General features: G+C 46.2%; 1 protein-coding gene across 5 annotated transcripts in view; it reads right to left on the reverse strand.

The window, feature by feature from the left end:
* LOC135507897 (nesprin-1-like) overlaps positions 1 to 19,743 on the reverse strand; it is a 148,473-nt gene that overhangs the window by 27,591 nt on the left and 101,139 nt on the right. For all 5 annotated transcript variants that reach the window (XM_064927660.1, XM_064927659.1, XM_064927658.1 and 2 more), the window contains 14 exons: positions 12,851 to 13,027; positions 12,514 to 12,669; positions 12,159 to 12,314; positions 11,643 to 11,813; positions 11,242 to 11,375; positions 10,873 to 11,077; positions 10,397 to 10,579; positions 10,012 to 10,158; positions 9,430 to 9,584; positions 8,997 to 9,144; positions 8,225 to 8,319; positions 5,728 to 5,962; positions 5,163 to 5,357; positions 4,815 to 4,940 (listed from right to left, as the gene is read on the reverse strand). In XM_064927660.1, coding sequence (XP_064783732.1) covers positions 4,815 to 4,940; positions 5,163 to 5,357; positions 5,728 to 5,962; positions 8,225 to 8,319; positions 8,997 to 9,144; positions 9,430 to 9,584; positions 10,012 to 10,158; positions 10,397 to 10,579; positions 10,873 to 11,077; positions 11,242 to 11,375; positions 11,643 to 11,813; positions 12,159 to 12,314; positions 12,514 to 12,669; positions 12,851 to 13,027 — 2,283 coding nt within the window. The remainder of the gene's footprint in view (positions 1 to 4,814; positions 4,941 to 5,162; positions 5,358 to 5,727; positions 5,963 to 8,224; positions 8,320 to 8,996; positions 9,145 to 9,429; positions 9,585 to 10,011; positions 10,159 to 10,396; positions 10,580 to 10,872; positions 11,078 to 11,241; positions 11,376 to 11,642; positions 11,814 to 12,158; positions 12,315 to 12,513; positions 12,670 to 12,850; positions 13,028 to 19,743) is intronic.

A 19,743-nucleotide genomic window follows, 5' to 3' on the forward strand; every position in this document is an offset into this window, starting at 1 on the left:
TTTACACAACATGCCTACCACTTTGAAGATGCAAAATATTTTTTATTGTGAAACAAACAAGAAATAATACACAAAAGAACAGAAAACTTGAGCGTGCATAACTATTCACCCCCTCAAAGTCAATATTTTGTACATCCACCTTCCGCAACAATTACAGCTGCAAGTCTCTTGGGGTGTCTCTATAAGCTTGGCACATCTATCCACTGGGATTTTTGCTCATTCTTCAAGGTAAAACAGTTCCAGCTCCTTCAAGTTGGATAGGTTCCGCTGGTGTACAGCAATCTGTCATACGACAGATTCTCAATTGGATTGAGGTCTGGGCTTTGACTAGGCTATTCCAAGACATTTAAACGTTTCCCCTTAAAACACTAGTGTTTCATTAGCAGTATTAGGGTCATTGTCCTGCTGGAAGGTGAACCTCCGTCCCTGTCTCAAATTTCAGGAAGACTGAAACAGGTTTCTATTGACAGATACTCCAATCTCCGCTGTGGAGCTTTGCAACTTCTTCAGAGTTATCTTTGGTCTCTTTGTTGCCTCTGATTAATACCTTCCTTGCCTGGTCCGTGAGTTTTGGTGAGCGGCCCTCTCTTGGCAGGTTTGTTATGATGCCATATTGTTTACATGTTTTAATAATGGATTTAATGGTGCTCCGTGGGATGTTCAAAGTTTCAGATATTTTTTTATAACCCAACCCTGATCTGTGCTTCTCCACAACTTTGTCCCTGACATGTTTGGAGAGCTCCTTGGTCATCATGGTGCAGCTTGCTTGGTGGTACCCCTTGCTTAGCGGTGTTGCAGACTCTGGGGCCTTTCATAACAGGTGTATATATACTGAGATCATGTGTCAGATCATGTGACACTTAGATTGCACACAGGTGGACTTAATTTAACTAATAATGTGACTTCTGAAGGTATTTGGTTGCACCAGATCTTATTTAGGGGCTTCATAGCAACGGGGGTTAATACATATGCACGCACCACTTTCCAGGTTTTCCTTTTTAATAATTTTTTTAGAACAAGTTATTTTTTCATTTCACTTCACCAATTTGGACTATTTTGTGTATGTCCATTACATGAAATCCAAATAAAAATCAATTTAAATTACAGGTTGTAATGCAACCAAATAGGAAAAATGCCAAGGGGATTGTCACACTCTGACCATAGTTTGCTTTGTATGTTCTATGTTTTGTTTGGTCAGGTTGTCATCTGAGTGGGCATTCTATGTTGGATGTCTTGTTTGTCTGTTTCTGTGTTTGGGCCTGATATGGTTCTCAATCAGAGGCAGGTGTTAGTCATTGTCTCTGATTGGGAGCCATATTTAGGTAGCCTGTTTTGTGTTGGTTGTTTGTGGGTGATTGTTCCTGTCTTTGTTACACCAGATAGGGCTGTTTTCGATTTTTCACTGTGTTTTTTTTGTATATTGTTCTAGTTTCATCTTTATTAAAGATGTATCACAATAACCACGCTGCGTTTTGGTCCGCCTCTCCTTCAACAGAAGAATCCCGTTACAGGGATGAATACTTTTGCAAGGCACTGTATGTTTTCTTGAATTTGTTTGGGATTTGGGGACTGTGAAAAGACCCCTGGTGGGATAAGTGTGTGTGTCAGAGCTGTGTGTAAGTTGACGATGCAAACAATTTGGGATTTTCAACACGTGTCTTATAAAAATAAGTGATGTTGTCAGTCTCTCCTTAACTCTTAGCCAAGAAGAGACTGGCATGCACAGTATATCAGCACTCTGATTACGATTAAGAGCAAACCATGCCGCTCTGTCCTGGGCCATCTGTAGCTTAACATGTCTCTCCATGCACCCTCTGTGACATTTAGGAAGATTTTAACCCACTTAATCCCAAAAGGTCTCCATTGTAAAGCCCTAGTTATTTTGTTGCTTTGACAAAGTCATTTATGAAGATTATTATTTAGTTTGTGTGATAAGTGATTAATTTACGTCAGTCCCTCATTTTAAGGTCAAACCTGTTACGTAAACTGAACTCTCATTTTAATATGGTGAAACTATTCCTTTATAAATATTTATCAAAAAGAAGCAATGAGCATCTTATAGCCAAATCATAGTGTAAAAGCAGGTGAGCTGGTTCTACTCTTTCTGGCAATTTTGGGGTGTTTTGTGGTGGAAAACTGGGCCAGTTCAAGCATTACACGTCAACCCTGTTTCCAGTGGCGACCCGTCATTCAGGGCATGAGCCCCACATTTTGTGGGTTACCTATTTTACATTTTATTTTGGCATTAATAAGTGTCACATATCAGTTTGCAAACAAAGTAATAAAAAAAGACAATAATTGAGTTAATAAAGCCTCCATACAAACATGGGCTCCTTTTTCCTTTCTTGAAAAAGGCAGCTCCAAATGCAGGTGTTTCAGCCTAGCTCAGTGCTTTCTGTGGTGGGGCAGCCAGTGGAAAATACGGAGAGTAGGGATTGGTAATGTTCTCTTGTTGCGCCGTGATTTTCTCCGTGTCCTGTCACTCATGGGGACACTACGTCACTGCCAAATCTAATAGTAGAGCTCTCAAATTCAAGCACTTCCAAACCACATTGATTGTAGACTTGATTCACGATGATGACTGCTAGCTAAGATTTTGAAAGTATGATGTTGACATGATCAGTCCAATCAAAGCAACTGTAGATGACCTTGAGCCTTTTTGGATGGGCACTTCTAATGCAACTATGCTGCCATAGTTACATTAGAAGTGCCCATCCAAAAATCCAGAATCCAGAATTTCAATCCAGACTTTGATGATAAAATTTGCCCGCGCCACCTTCCTGTTCAAGTGAGCACAGCACAACAAGGTGAGTGTGAAAATGTATTGTATGCCGCTGAATAAATTACGTTATATGCCAGGGAGATTTTATACTGTAGCTAAGAAAGTAATACTAAGTGTATGTTGTGTAGTAAGCTGTTAGTAGCCCATGTGCCTCACCCTAATAATTTGGTCTATTTTCCCCTCTTAATTTCACTTACTGTTCTCACTTGGTGGTACTAATGTAGCCTATAACCTGTCTCAGAGAAATGTAATCATCTAATTTTTATAAGAGGTTTCATTGTCTGCTTATATGCCCCCTTTATTTATCCTACGGTTCTGACTTGGTGTACTGGGAGAACACTGTAAGACCGGCACATGTTCTGAATTCTGTTTCTGTACACTTCAAAAGTGCTGAACAAATAGTTATATTGACTATGTCCGTCCTAGCTTGCTCATTAATGTCTTGATCGAAATAACGAATTGCCTCTTATCTACTTGTTGTCCCCTTATGCCATAGTTTGTACATCTCAATTGTCAGTAGAAACCCCATTTGTTTAACCAAGTCAGCCATATCAGCTATGTTTTTTTAAAAGGCAGTAAATGAGGCTGAATGAACTGTTTCGCTACCAGACAAAGTACGCTAATAGCCAGGTGTAGCAGTGGTAAGGTGTTGGGACAGCTTCATGTAGGCCCTAACATTTTGTGGGCACCGTTTGTCACCGTTATAGTGCAATTAATATATTATTTACTGTTGTGGCTTTGCTGGCATGCATCCACCCAATTGGAGGGTTTGCCCCACCAAGAGTTACATGCTAATATCGCCACTGCCTGTTACCCATAGATAGACAGGCTAGAAATGTTTTAACAATAAAAATGTTTTTGTGAAGATTGCATTCAATTGCCATTTCCTGTTGCACTACAACAAGCTTCCATTTCTGTCAAAAGGAGATTTATGTTTGTCAATCGTCAGCCCTGTTAGTTTATTTGACACTTACTAAAATTATTTTTTTAAATTAGGACGATATACTTCTCAAAAGACACCGAATTGGTGGAACAACCCAGTAATTACAATCCATTTCCTGATTACCTGGATCATGAACCGCAATGCCATGTAACCTGGCTATTATGTTCATCACATCCTTAGTGAGTCAGTACTGCAGACCAGCTCCCGGCATTGGTGTGGGAAATGTTGTAATTAGATCAGACCCATAAAGGTGCCAAGTAAGTTTGTCTATTTTCTCTCTGCTAGCGCACGGCAAGCTGTACTGGAGCACCAAGTCTAAATCCAAGAGGCTTCTAAACAGCTTCTACCCCCAAGCCATAAGACTCCTGAACATCTAGCCAAATGGCTACCCAGACCATTTGCATTGCCCCACCCCCCTCTCCACTTCTTTACACCACTGCTACTCTCTGTTGTCTTCTATGCATAGTCACTTTAATAACTCTACCTACATGTACATATTACCTCAACTAACCGGTGCCCCCGCATATTGACTTTATATCAGTACCACCCTGTATATAGTCTCGCTATTGTTATTTTACTGCTGCTCTTTAATTACTTGTTACTTTTATCTCTTATTCTTTCTGTATTTCTTTGAAACTGCATTGTTGGTTAGGGGCTCGTAAGTAAGCATTTCACTGTAAGGTCTACCTACACCTGTTGTATAAAATGCTATTTGATTATAATTACATCAGTTAAATATACCTCCAAAACAAGGTGTTCTAAAGCCTCTAAAGCCATTATTTCCAAGAATAAAACCCACTGTCTAATGAGAGTTTATCTGAACATAACTGTCCAGAGAAATGTGAGGACAAGGTCCAATACCCAAGACGAACATTCAAAATATGCGTGAAGGAAACATCTGTGAAATCATATCCCCTACACAGGATTGAAAAAGCTGTCTGTTATTGTACTGTGCTGGTTCACATACCACTTACTTTTAAAGATGCTGTACTTCTCTATCACACAATATTCTCCAACCTATCAAATCAAAGCACACTGGTGATATGTGGTTTTAGTACACCTGTCCAAGAGCACCGGACTCAGGCTTACCTTGCAGCGCATCTGTTCAGCCTGCAGGTCCTCGTGGTGATCAGGGAGGGGCTGAGAGAGCTGCCGTTTAAACGCTCTCAGCTTCTCCAGAGAACCCTCTATGCCTCTCTCACATCTCTCCCAGTCCTGTGGACAACAAGCATATCCACACAAAATGTCAGTACTTAAACATCCTCTGTTAACATCGTAGTATAAAATATGTCCTCAATCAATCAATCATTCAGGACAATAAGAATGCCTATAATTGCAGTTGAAGTGAATAATCTACTTGCAGTTAAAAGGTAAACCTCCAAAAAGGTCAAGTTAAAGGTACTGTGTGTTTTAATGTTACAGTTGGGTGCAGTGTACCTTTATCAGGTTGGCCAGCTCTCTCCTCTGTTCCTCCAGGCAGATGTTGGCGTGTCTCCAGCGGTCCTGGATGCCTGTGAGCTCTCCCTGCAGAGACACCTCCACCCTGCTGTCTGCAGACAGGAGAAGCTGCTTCCCAGCCTCCACCGTCAGGATGTAGCTGCCCTGCTGCCGCTGTAGGACCTTCTCTTTCAGCTGGAGGAACACAGAGACACAGGACAGTTAGACCGTAACCCTGACCCTAACCCTCCACTTATAGGATGTAGCCACTACAGAACCTTGATGCCACTACAGAACCTTGATGCCTGACCCTAACTCTAACCCTTAGCAATGGCTCTATGGTGATAGCAAACAATAAAGGTGATAGATGTCAGCCCTGCCTTGTTCTTTGGGAATAAGTACAATACTGTCTCCATATTTTTGCAGGGTGAAAAAAGCTAGTCCCATTCAGCACAGTCATATTGATGAGAATGAGTTGTGATATAAATAGTCACACGTTTTAATATTACCAAGAAGCAGGTAGCTAGGGTCATGAGGTCATCAGAGTGAGTTGAGCCTACAGTACCTGAACTGCGTCCAGCATGGATCTGGCCTGCTGCAGGGGTACGGGCTCCCCAACCTGTAGGGCCTCGGCAGGGTGTGAAACCTCCACCAGCCATTTCCTCAGCTTCTCTGCCATCTCCCTGTAGCGCTGCCACTGGCGGACTAGGCTGTCGATGATACCCCGCCTCTGTTGGGTGCGACGCACCACACCCTGCCACTGGTTACTCAGCAGTGCCAACTTCAGGTTGAATTCATCCCTGCGTGAGACAGAGGACATTTACAGTAAGATAAGGAAAGATTAGATGGATATACCGTAGAGGAGTCATACAAATCTGACAAAAATGACCATGTTTCTACCAAGGCACTCATCTATAGCATTGTGAATGATACTTAGTCATTAATGTCATTAGAGTCACTAAAACTCGTTTTTTAACCACTCCACAAATTTCATGTTAACAAACTATAGTTTTGGCAAGACGGTTAGGACATCTACTTTGTGCATGACACAAGTAGATTTTCCAACAATTGTTTACAGACAGATTATTTAACTTATAATTCACTATATCACAATTCCAGTGGGTCAGAAGTTTACATACACTAAGTTGACTGTGCCTTTAAACAGCTTGGAAAATTCCAGAAAATGACGTCATGGCTTTAGAAGCTTCTAATTCACATAATTCACGTCATACCGCTCAGGAAAGAGACGCGTTCTGTCTCCTAGAAATTAACGTACTTTGGTGCGAAAAGTGCAAATCAATCCCAGAACAACGGCAAAGGACCTTGTGAAGATGCACAGAACTGTTTCGTTTTCATTTCGTGTAGTGTTCAGTTTTGATAAAAAATATGACGTTCGCTTACCAAGCCGCGTATTGGTCCGATCCTTTTACAGAATCACCCACCACAACCGGACCAAGCAGCGTGGTAACCAGGAGCAGAGGGTTATGGACTCCTGGACATGGGAGGAGATTTTGGATGGAAAGGGACCCTGGGCACAGGCTGGGGAATATCGCCGTTCCAGGGAAGAGCTGGAGGCAGCCAAAGCCGAGCGGCGGCATTATGAGGAGTTGACACGGCTGGCAAGGAAGCCCGAGAGGCAGCCCCAAACATTTCTTGGGGGAAGACCTGAGCCAACTCCCCGTGCTTACCGTGGAGAGAGGTGGACCAGGCAGGCACCGTGTTATGCCGTGAGGCGCACGGTGTCCCCAGTGCGCAGGTATAGCCTGGTGCGCTACATCGCAGCTCCTCGTATCGGCTGGGCTAGAGTGGGCATCGAGCCAGGAGCTATGGAGCCGGCTCAGCGCATCTGGTCACCAGTGCGTCTCCTCGGCCCGGGTTATATGGCACCAGCCCTACGCATGGTGTCCCTGGTTCGCCACCACAGCCCACTGCGGTCTGTTCCACCCCACCGCACTTGCCGGGCTACGGGGAGTTTCCAGCGAGGACAGGTTGTGCAGGCTCGGTACTCGAGACCTCCAGTGCGCCTCCACGATCCGGTCCATCCGGTGCCTCCTCCACGCACCAGGCCTCCGGTGGCAGCCCCACACACCAGGCTGTCTCTCCGTCTCCTCCCTCCAGGTGCTCCCTCCTGTCCAGCGCTTCCAGAGTCTCCCTCCTGTCCAGCGTTGCCGGAGCCGTCCGTCAGTCCTGAGCTGCCGGAGCCGCCCGTCTGTCCTGAGCTGCCGGAGCCGCCCGTCAGTCAAGAGCTGCCCGTCAGTCAGGAGCTGCCGGAGCCGCCCTTCACTACGGCGCTGCCGGAGCCGCCCTTCACTACGGCGCTGCCGGAGCCGCCCTTCACTACGGCGCTGCCGGAGTCGCCCTTCACTACGGCGCTGCCGGAGTCGCCCATCTATTCAGGGCCCGCTGCATGGGTTCCCAGTCCGAGGTCGCCTGAGGGTCGCCGCTCCAAAGGCGCCACTTAAGTGGGCCAAGACTATGGTGGAGTGGGGTCCACGTCCCGTGCCAGAGCCGCCACCGCGGACAGACGCCCACCCAGACCCTCCCCTATAGGTTCAGGTTTTGCGGCCAGAGTCCACACCTTTGGGGGGAGGGGGTACTGTCACGTTCTGACCTTAGTTCCTTTATTATGTCTGTGCGTTAGTTTGATCAGGGCGTGAGTTGGGGGGGGGTATGTCTATGTTCTTTTTTCTATGTTGTATTTCTGTGTTTGGCCTGGTATGGTTCTCAATAAGCGGCAGCTGTCGATCGTTGTCTCTGATTGAGGATCATACTTAGGTAGCCTGTTTTCCCCATTTTGGTTGTGGGTGATTATTTTCTGTGTCTGTATTTTCCACACGGAACTGTTTAGTTTTCATTTTGTGTAGTGTTTTTTTTAAATTAAAAATATGACGAACACTTACCACGCTGCGTATTGGTCTGATCCTTCCTACTCCTCCTCCAGAAGAGGAGGATGAAAACCGTTACACTCTGTCAGGAGGAATGGGCCAAAATTCACCCAACGTATTGTGGGAAGCTTGTGGAATGCTACCCCAAACTTTACTTACTTTTGCAGTGTACTGTACCTGTCATCCACCTGTCCCTGCTCCAGCATCCTCTGGCCATCACTGATTATGGAGTGAAGGATCTGCTGACGACTGAACATCTCAGCTTGGAATAGCTGCAGAGAAAACACATTCAGATCTGGTTAAGGAGAAGTATATCTTTAATTCTGTGAATAACACTTGTATCATTTATCAATGTTTATTATGAGTATTTCTGTGGCTCTGTGCAAATTCACGGGATGTTTTGGAGGCAAAGCCAAATGTAAACTGAGGTTTTTGGATATAAATATGAACTTGATCGATCAAAACATACATGTATTGTGTAACATGTTCTCCCGGGAGTGTCATCTGATGAAGAATATCAAAGGTTAGTGATTAATTTTCTCTCTATTTCTGCTTTTTGTGACTCCTTTCTTTGGATGGAAAATCACTGTATGCTTTCTGTGACTAGTTGCTGACCTAACATAATGATATGTTCTGCTTTCGCCGAAAAGCTTTTTTGAAATCGGACACTGTGGTTGGATTAACAAGAATCCCGCTAGCGGAACCCCATTCCTAGACAGGTTTTAACTGCATCTCAGAAAGCGACATTGCAGTAATTATTGCACTATAGCAGTCCTGATGACTATGGAATCCAGACGTCCCAAATCCCAGCATGCAAAGCTGGATGAAATTATGTCATCACAACCAGAACTGTTTCAGAACTAGTTGTAATATGGATTGAAGTCACTATAACAAGTTTTTCCAGCTGAGTTCACTACTAGGTTCTATTCCAGCAGGACTCCTCCAGTACCTCGTGTGCTCTCTGTTGCTCCATCAGACTCTGGTAGTTCCCAGATATCCCCACGGCTAGCTTCTCCTCCGTCTGTACCAGGAACTCCATCCACGTCTCACACTTCTCCAGGAACGTCTGCTGCTGCAGCAGGAACGACTGCAGTTTACTGAGGAGAGACAAAGAACCAATCATATCAGACCCAAAAACCTTCAGTCAATGAAATAATTATGGGCCCGATACAGAGTTTAGATAAGTGGCCCCAACTCAAGACTTTCTCTTAAATCATTTATTGACGTAGATGGGAGACGTGCGAAAATTCTAGTTGAGCACACAGATCTCAAGTCAGAATTAAGTGCCCAATGTCATTTAATATTTCAGGAATTTACCTTAATCTCTTTGAAAAAACGTCAGTCTTTGAAATTATTTCATGAACTTCAGTTTTCAACCTTACCTGAATCTCTCAGTGGTTTGGGCATTGGCTGAGGACCAGCTCCGGTTAAGGTTCTGCATGCGTTTGATCTCGGTATCGTTAAGAGGAAGCCGATAGCCCAGCTCATTCAGACGTTCCAGGTCAGGGGCCATGCTGCTGAATCTCAGAATCTTTCTCTGCAGGGGGAACAAGAGCAACTAGTACTGAGTTTCAGTGAAATTAACTCACCCCAGGACAATGGCTTTTTCTAATGGTCTAATAAACTGTTGGTAGAGTATGGCACGTGTAATGCCATGGTAGTATGTTTGATTCCCGGGACCAACCATACATAAAATGAATGCATGCATGACTAAGTCACTTTGGATAGAAGTGTCTGCTAAAAAGCATATATTGTCTAAGAATTGTTTTCTTTCCTTTATCGATATAATCTAAAATAAAGGACCATGTAAAAGACCAGCCAAATGAGCTTCCATATTGTTTTCACCTGTCAAGTCTTCTCCAATGAGCGTACACGAGGAGAAGAAAGGAGCAAAGGATTGAGTTTTTGACCTTTTTTTAATAGTTGGATCACAGTCATATAGCTAAATCACGGTGCTGACTTACCTTGAGTTCCTCCATGCGGTCCTGGATGATGGACAGGTCAGAAGAACCGTTGGGATCTTGGACCTTCAGAGCCTCCTCGGCCTCCACCATCCAGCGCCCCAACGAATCCAGCTGCTCACTGAAGGTCTCATAGTCCTGGACTCCCATCTGGAGGAGGGATTGGAGGACAAGAGATGTATTTATTTATACATGCAAAATTCATCCAGGTGAGTCCCATTGAAATGGAAATACATTTTTTCAAGGCCAAGAGGAATGAACCAATGGCTATTGAAGCAACTGAAAATTACATTCTTTGGAAGATCTCAGAAGCATGAGGTTACACTAACTTCTGAACGTGGCAAAAGCTTGTCTTGTTGGGTAAATCTGGTCCCATATTCCCCTGTACCTGTAGTGTAATGAGCTGCCTGCTGAGGGCCTGCTCCACGGTGGCAAGGCGCTGGGTTAGAGAGAGGTGGTCTGACTGGACGGCGGACGCTGCAGAGGTTTCCACCTGTTGCTTCAGCTGATCTCCCAGCTCCTGGAGAACCTGTAGAGATGCCTGCACTGGAACCTGAGCCCGCAGCAACTCCTGGAGAGACACCACCATACACCAACACACATGAGTGTAACAGAACACAAATCATCTATTATCACAAAGCAATATGACCAAATGTCATTTTGTTTTCAGACAAGGATCATTGTTGACTGAAAGCTTAGGACATTAAACCCTGAAACTAGCATCTGATTCAAGTGTGCCAACACTTCTTTCCATAATAGACCATATAGGCAAAAGGGCTTTTGAAGGTAGATGACAGTTCATGAATACTGAGTCCTATGCGTATGTAAAAGGATCAATCCAACACTGTCCCTGTTCCAACTCACACTGCAGTCTTGAATCCAGGTGGACACCTCCTCATCTGCGATGTCCTTGCTGCAGGCAGTCTCCAATAGCTGGCCAGCCTGCTCCTCCTGCAGCTGGATGCTGGAGCAGCTCTGTTCATACAGCTCTTTGTAGTGCTGCCACAGCTGTAACAGGGCTTTACTGCTCCTCAGACGCTCAGAGATCTCCTCCAGCAGACTGCTCCACCTGGACACAACATACATAGATGATGAACATCTTGGATCAATGGATCCTGGATCAATAACATAATATTGTTGTTGGATCAACTGATCAACACCGGTGTTTCTCACCCATTCATGGAAGATAAGCCCCTGTGGAGGTCATAAAGTGATCCAAATAAACAAACAAACCTAGCGTTGACATCCTTCAGGGTATTGTTGAGGCAGTCGGACACAGACTGGTGGCACTCCTTCAGCAGCTGGTGTGTCACCGAGCCAAACTTCCTCAGACTGCTCTCCTGCTTCTCCAGGTCCTTCTGTAGGTTCTACACAAAACAAGTCAAACATATTAGGCCAAATTCCTCCCGAAGTGTGCACTTCTCCACAACCCCTCAAAAACATAGAAGTATTGGATATCTATACCATATTTCTTAAACCAATCCAATGTGTTTAAATCCTTGAGGGGGATGGAACTAGTACACCCACACTTTCGGAATAAAGGCTACTGTGTAGGTTTAACCAGTCATTAAATAAAACAGGGTGGGGGAAAAACATTTCTAAAAGCCTGAGATGCATGTTCGTCCTAGAATTACCTGTAGACTCTCCACCTGTAGCTGTACAGCCTCCAGGGAGCCGGTGAGGAGGCGGAAGCGAGACACAGAGTACCTCCCCTCCATCAGGTAGCCGTTCATCTCCTCTGAAGACAGCTTGTACAGACTCCACTGGTCCAGCACTGACACAAGGCTGATCTTCAACTGCCCAATCTGGGGCGGAGCAGAACAATAAGGTCTGCACTTAAAAAGTAGTTCAAGGAACTTACTTGATTTTGCAGTTGTGTTTAGTACTTTTCTGCAACGGGGGATCGTCATAGTGGCTGAATGAGTGTGAGGTAGTTGAAATGGGGGCAGTTGCAGAGTATGCAGTAATGGGTGACTATGGGGTACTTATAGTGGGTTAGATCTATTATCACTCTCATATACTCTTATATTACGCAGAGACAAAGCACACATTATTTACACTCTATGGAGAATTAATAGAGGATGAGGGAGAGAGATATATATATATATATATAGAGTGAAATTAACAGAAGATAAGATAGCTCTGCCTACAAGGTGATCGAGGTTAGCCCAGGTGTGATTGACAGCTTGGAGCGTCTCCATGACAACAGCACAGGCCTCGTCTGTTTTGTTCTGGATGAGGGCACAGGCCTGCTCCTCCACGCGCTCCACCTCACCCTCCTTCTCCTTCACCACCTCCTCCATCTCCTACAGGAGCAGTGGAAAGAGAGAGCAGTCAGAGGTTTAAGATCAACGTCAAGATCATGAACCTGATCAAGATTCTTCATTGAATAAAAACCAAACAATTGAAACCCAAAGGCCTACAGAGTATAATATACACAGTGTAAAATAAATATGTGATTTATATAATAAATCAATACAAAGTTTAGACAGCGGGTACTCCTACCCGGCAGTCTTTGAGGGCGTTCTGTACGGAGGTTAGGTCCTCTATCCTGTGTTTCCTCTTCAGCCTCTCCTCCTGAGTGAGCAGCCAGGTCTTCAGGCCCTGTATGTTGTTCTCATAGTCCAACCAGTCCTCCAGCAGAGTCTCCAGGAACTGGACCTAACCACAAAACACAGCAGGGCACATACTCAATATGTTGTACTGAGACAATGAAATAATCCCTCTGATCAAAACTAGTCTCTAAAAGGATTCTTCGGCTGTCCCGATGGGAGAAGCTTTTTTGGTTCCAGGAAGAACCCTGAAAGTTGAGGTTGAACGTGGTTTGTTTTCTCTCTCTCACCCTCTCCGTGATGAGTCCCTGTAGTAGCTGCCAGCGTCGGTTCATGACTCCAAGCCTCTCCGCAAAGTCTGTCTTGTCGCTGCGCCTGCTTTCCACATCCGGACCGCTGATCTGGAGCACAGACTGGTTCACAAAGTCCACCGTCAGCTGCTTACAGATCACATCTATTTTGAAGCCCTGGAGAAGTAGAAAGAAGGAGAGTGAAAGAGAGAGAGAGAGAGAGAGATAAGGCAAAAGAGAAGGACAAAAAGACGATCACTTTATTGTCTAACAGACATTTGTATTCTGCGTTATCTTTTAGAGTGAGAGAGTCATTCATTATTTACGATGGGTTGTGAGAATGTACAGAAGGTGCTCCATTAAGACAAAAAATACTTGAAATATATATGGAATATTTGAGTCTTAGTAACCAGGTTTCCAGCTAAGCTTTGTATGCGAGTAAAGTGCATGTAATGACAGGCCTGATGGAAACAGAACATTTTTCTGTAAACTTTCCAAATGTTGACAAAACAAAATACCCGAGACAAGGTGGGATCTTTTTGTGTCGGTAAAGTGAATTATGCAAGAAATGTTGGTGGAAACGCTTTTATGAGCAAATATTTATATAATAATCATATCGAAAAATAAACTTGGAGTCACGCGATGACGTGTGGTCCTCCCACTACGACTCGGGAAAGTGTGCCGTTTATTAGGCTACAGATTAAATAAGTTACGAAGGACTTCACAGGGTGGTGAAAGTGCAAGGTTTATTCTTGATGCTCCTTTCCAATACATATTGAGTGTCTTAATCTGGTGACATGATGATCGACGCTTGGCTGCTCTTTTGTCCATTATAATCTTGCTCTTTTGTCCGTAATAATCTCATCATGTAGGCCAGTGGTTCCAAAACTGTGGATCGTTTCTTTTTTTGGCTTTCAACTAACTTTTGAAAGTTGTAATAGTAGACAGCACAAGGTGAAATTTCGAAATTGGATAGTGCATCATCAGTATTCCTCGTCATGTCTGTCATTGCATACCTTAGAGAGCAATTTATAACTTGTTAGAAATGTCCAGATCAACTTGCCCAAGTCAGCTAACCTTTTTAGCTACATGTAGGATTTTTAGCCCATAGATTTTTTTCCAGTAATGTTCGAGTCACTCAAACGTCACTTGACTAAGACATTAGACATGTCAAAATGTTGTGGCAGACGGCAGGGAGAGGTGAGGGGAATGGTTATTCAGGGGAGATATCTGGCAGACCGCTGGCTCCACCCTCAAGCCTTATATGGACTTCCTGTCCCAACGAGGCAAGGCTGTCATTCGTTAAGCCAGGGAGTGTTGGGGATAATGGAGGAAGCAGCCTGCACAAAGGGGCAGAGTAGGAGAGAGCCAAGTGCGTTATGAAGAGTGGGAAAAGAGAGAGCAATATCAGTGAGATTTTCTGTTGTGACCTGGACTGTTGGACTACCTCCCTTGTGTACTGGACTGGATTGGCTGAGGACCCGAGTGTGAGGATTACCCCTGGAAAACGGAACGGACAACGAGAACGGCTTGTGGACTGTGAGGTGATTAGTGAATTCCCCCTTCTTCCCCAGTGTACCAAAATCCCTAATAAACTCATTTGCATGTATTTGTGCTACTGGTGCATGTTTTGTTTTTGAACTTGGTGTCATGGAAACCCCACTCCCTTAAGCCTGCTACATATGGTGGAGAATACGGGCAACCCAAACCAAGCTCTATAACTAAACAGACACAGGGCACAATGGAAGCATTGGTGAGACAGCTGGTGGAGGCATATATAGCACAGCAGGCTATGCATCAGGAGCTGCTGGAGGAACAGCATCAGCAGACCGCTCTCCTGCGAGCTGAACTCAGCCAGCTGACAGCCGCCCAGGTCAGCATAGCAGCAGGCGCAGCAGTCTCGTCCCAAACCTAATAGGTTTATATTGAAACTGATGACGTCGAGGCTTACCTACACGCCTTCGAATGGACGGTGGCTAGGGAGAAATGGCCCCATGAGCAATAGGCCAGCCTGCTAGCACCCTTCCTATCAGGATCTGAGGGTTGACCAGGCGACACATTACGAGGTGCGGAAAAAGGAGACCCTGCACCGGTATGGTTACACCCTGATTAACAGGGCATAAAGATTCCATGATTGGGCGTATGATTTTACAGCATCCCCCGATCACAAATCCATGATCTAATTAGGCTGGCCAAGAGCTGGCTAACTGCTAAACCCATGATGCTCATGACCATCGAAAGTGGTCAAAGAAACATTTTACGCTCTCTCCTGTTCTAAGCTAAAAGGTTAGACAGCCAAGCTAACCCACAGAGTGCAGATCAGCTGGTGGAACTGATGGAAGGACAACAGGTGGCTTTGGAGGTCCTGTGCAGGGGACAATCACGGAAGGCGGAACCCTCCACTCTCCTGAAGGAGCCAAAGATGGGGGGGACCAACAGCCAACTCCCTGTGACGACGGCCCTTCCTGGACAGCAAGAAGTACTACGAGTGTGGGGAGCAGGGACACATCACCTAGAACTTCCCAGACCGAGATGTACCGACGCCTTCAGCCTCCGACAGTGAGGTATCCACCAGGCATTCCAGCGGCTTACTGATGGCATGCTGGGCTGAGAAGAGTGGTACTTCCTCTGTCACTCTGGTAAGAGCCAACGGAAAGGACATCACAGCACTTTTGGACTCCAGGAGTATGGTGACCCTGTTTCGACCTGACTTCGCCCAGTCCCAGAACCCGACTAACACCGTGGCCATCGCGTGCATACACGGTGAGACCAAGGACTACCCTACCACACTCCTCCACTTACAGACCACAAAGGGACAACACACGGGAACAGTGGGAGTCGTCCCAAACTTGCCTGTGCCAGTCCTTATCGGAAGGGATTTCACAACGTTCCACAAACTGTGGACTAGTATGTCCGGAGATGTGGGGAACCGAGGGAACCAGAAGGGAGGAGGAATTCGGAGAGGTGGGAGGGACACCAGAAGGAGGGATGCCCGGATGTGTGGATTCTAGGAAGTGGACCGATCCCCTCGCGCATCGGTCCACTTTAAGAAGCCAGACTGGAGGGAGAGGTGGCGAGTCTGGAAGAGATGTTCCCAATGGACCACGAGGTGGCACCAGAGCCCGCCTCTCTAGCGGGCTGGTTCGGCACGGCCCAACTGGAGGGTCCCAACTTGGCCAGCGCTCTCCAGCAGGTGACCGTAGTGGACGGAAAGCCGTGGCGGAGTAAGTCAAATAACCTACCCCCGTTTTGCTATAAAGAAGGGTTGCTATATCAGGTTGTGAAGAAGAATGATGAATGTCTGGCATTGTTGTTGGTACCCTGTCCCTTTGTACCATGTGTCCTGCAGCTGGCGCACTCCCACCTTCTTGGGGCTCACCTAGGGGTGGAAAAGACCTTAGACAGAATCAAGGAACGATTTTACTGGCCAGGGGTGAAGAAAGCAGTGGAAGAATACTTCTGCGGTTGCCCGGAGTGCCAGCAGGTGGCTCGAAAACCCAATTTTTGCAGTCCCTTAATTCCCCTAACCATTATTTCAGTTTCTTTCAGCAGGATCGCAATGGACCTGCTGGGACCTCTACCCAAGAGCATCCGAGGACACCAATACATTCTGGTGATTCTGGATTATGCCACCAGGTACCCAGAAGCCATTCCCGTGCGCACCATGGCCACCAAGGGAATCGCACATGAGTTGGTCATGCTGTTCTCCCGAGTAGGCATTCCCGACGAGATATTGATTGACCAGGGCACGCCGTTTATGTCACGAATCATGAAGGATCTATGCAAGCTAATGAAAATAACCCAGTTGCGCACCTCACTGTATCACCATCAGACTGATGGATTGGTGGTAAGGTCCAATCAAACCCCGTAGAAGATGACAAAGAAGGCGATGGATTGGAGCGAGCGGTCGCGAGCGGTCGCATCTACACTTCGGTCCGCAGGTAGTATAACTTTTCATTACATTTTTCATTACATTTCATTATAGTACAACGGCTTGATTTGTCTAATCTTAGCAATTTCTTCTTAGCTAGCTACATAGCCGTCTTTGTATCAAAGATAATTGCGTAATTATCGTATTTCGTCGTCCTAACGTAGTCTACACTGCTATCTGCCCAGCAGCTAGCTAAGCAGCTAGCTAACGTCCACTGTCCACCAGCACTGTAGAAACTATTACACTCAACTGAACGACTCGATTAGTGTAGTGTTAGCTAGCTACATAGTTGTCTTCGCTGTCTTCGTATCCAAGATAATTGTGTAGTTTAGAGTGTGTAGACTTAGAGTGATTATCTTAATTTACCGAGGTTAGCTAGCCAGCTATTTGTCGTCCTTAACGTAGGAGATGCTGCTAGCTAGCTAGCCAACAGCTAGCCAACCTCTACCGAATAGAACTTCAACTACCCGGTCAACATTTCGCTTCGCTCCACAGGTAGTATCACATTTTCATTTCACTTCATTACAGTACAACGGTTTGATTTGTTTGATCGTAGCTAGCTACATAGCCGTCTTTGTATCTAGACAATTGTGTAGTCTAGAGCGATTTTCTAGGTTAGCTAGCCAGCTATTGTCGTTCTTTTAACGTAACGTAACGCAATCAACACTGCTAGCTAGCCAGCTAGCCCCCGAATAGCAGCACTGTAGAAACTATTACAGTACAACGGTTTGATTTGTTTGATCGTAGCTAGCTAGCTACATAGCCGTCTTTGTATCTAAGACAATTGTGTAGTCTAGAGCGATTTTCTAGGTTAGCTAGCCAGCTATTGTCGTTCTTTTAACGTAACGTAACGCAATCAACACTGCTAGCTAGCCAGCTAGCCCCGAATAGCAGCACTGTAGAAACTATTACACTCGACGGAACGACTTGATTAGTGTAGTGTCAACATCGCAGCCACTACCAGCTAGCCTACAAAGTCAACAACGCAGCCACTGCCAGCTAGCCTACTCCAGCAGTACTGTATCATTTCAATCATTTTAGTCAATAAGATTCTTGCTACGTAAGCTTAACTTTCTGAACATTCGAGACGTGTAGTCCACTTGTCATTCCAATCTCCTTTGCATTAGCGTAGCCTCTTCTGTAGCCTGCTAACTATGTGTCTATCTATCCCTGTTCTCTCCTCTCTGCACAGACCATACAAACGCTCCACACCGCGTGGCCGCGGCCACCCTAACCTGGTGGTCCCAGAGCGCACGACCCACGTGGAGTTCCAGGTCTCCGGTAGCCTCTGGAACTGCCGATCTGCGGCCAACAAGGCAGAGTTCATCTCAGCCTATGCCTCCCTCCAGTCCCTCGACTTCTTGGCACTGACGGAAACATGGATCACCACAGATAACACTGCTACTCCTACTGCTCTCTCTTCGTCCGCCCACGTGTTCTCGCACACCCCGAGAGCTTCTGGTCAGCGGGGTGGTGGCACCGGGATCCTCATCTCTCCCAAGTGGTCATTCTCTCTCTCTCCCCTTACCCATCTGTCTATCGCCTCCTTTGAATTCCATGCTGTCACAGTTACTAGCCCTTTCAAGCTTAACATCCTTATCATTTATCGCCCTCCAGGTTCCCTCGGAGAGTTCATCAATGAGCTTGATGCCTTGATAAGCTCCTTTCCTGAGGACGGCTCACCTCTCACAGTCCTGGGCGACTTTAACCTCCCCACGTCTACCTTTGACTCATTCCTCTCTGCCTCCTTCTTTCCACTCCTCTCCTCTTTTGACCTCACCCTCTCACCTTCCCCCTACTCACAAGGCAGGCAATACGCTCGACCTCATCTTTACTAGATGCTGTTCTTCCACTAACCTCATTGCAACTCCCCTCCAAGTCTCCGACCACTACCTTGTATCCTTTTCCCTCTCGCTCTCATCCAACACTTCCCACACTGCCCCTACTCGGATGGTATCGCGCCGTCCCAACCTTCACTCTCTCTCCCCGCTACTCTCTCCTCTTCCATCCTATCATCTCTTCCCTCTGCTCATACCTTCTCCAACCTATCTCCTGATTCTGCCTCCTCAACCCTCCTCTCTTCCCTTTCTGCATCCTTTGACTCTCTATGTCCCCTATCCTCCAGGCCGGCTCGGTCCTCCCCTCCCGCTCCGTGGCTCGACGACTCATTGCGAGCTCACAGAACAGAGCTCCGGGCAGCCGAGCGGAAATGGAGGAAAACTCACCTCCCTGCGGACCTGGCATCCTTTCACTCCCTCCTCTCTACATTTTCCTCCTCTGTCTCTGCTGCTAAAGCCACTTTCTACCACTCTAAATTCCAAGCATCTGCCTCTAACCCTAGGAAGCTCTTTGCCACCTTCTCCTCCCTCCTGAATCCTCCTCCCCCTCCCCCCTCCTCCCTCTCTGCAGATGACTTCGTCAACCATTTTGAAAAGAAGGTCGACGACATCCGATCCTCGTTTGCTAAGTCAAACGACACCGCTGGTTCTGCTCACACTGCCCTACCCTGTGCTCTGACCTCTTTCTCCCCTCTCTCTCCAGATGAAATCTCGCTTCTTGTGACGGCCGGCCGCCCAACAACCTGCCCGCTTGACCCTATCCCCTCCTCTCTTCTCCAGACCATTTCCGGAGACCTTCTCCCTTACCTCACCTCGCTCATCAACTCATCCCTGACCGCTGGCTACGTCCCTTCCGTCTTCAAGAGAGCGAGAGTTGCACCCCTTCTGAAAAAACCTACACTCGATCCCTCCGATGTCAACAACTACAGACCAGTATCCCTTCTTTCTTTTCTCTCCAAAACTCTTGAACGTGCCGTCCTTGGCCAGCTCTCCCGCTATCTCTCTCAGAATGACCTTCTTGATCCAAATCAGTCAGGTTTCAAGACTAGTCATTCAACTGAGACTGCTCTTCTCTGTATCACGGAGGCGCTCCGCACTGCTAAAGCTAACTCTCTCTCCTCTGC

Source organism: Oncorhynchus masou, chromosome 21 (genome assembly GCF_036934945.1).
Source record: "Oncorhynchus masou masou isolate Uvic2021 chromosome 21, UVic_Omas_1.1, whole genome shotgun sequence".
In the NCBI taxonomy this organism is placed as follows: Eukaryota; Metazoa; Chordata; class Actinopteri; order Salmoniformes; family Salmonidae; genus Oncorhynchus; species Oncorhynchus masou.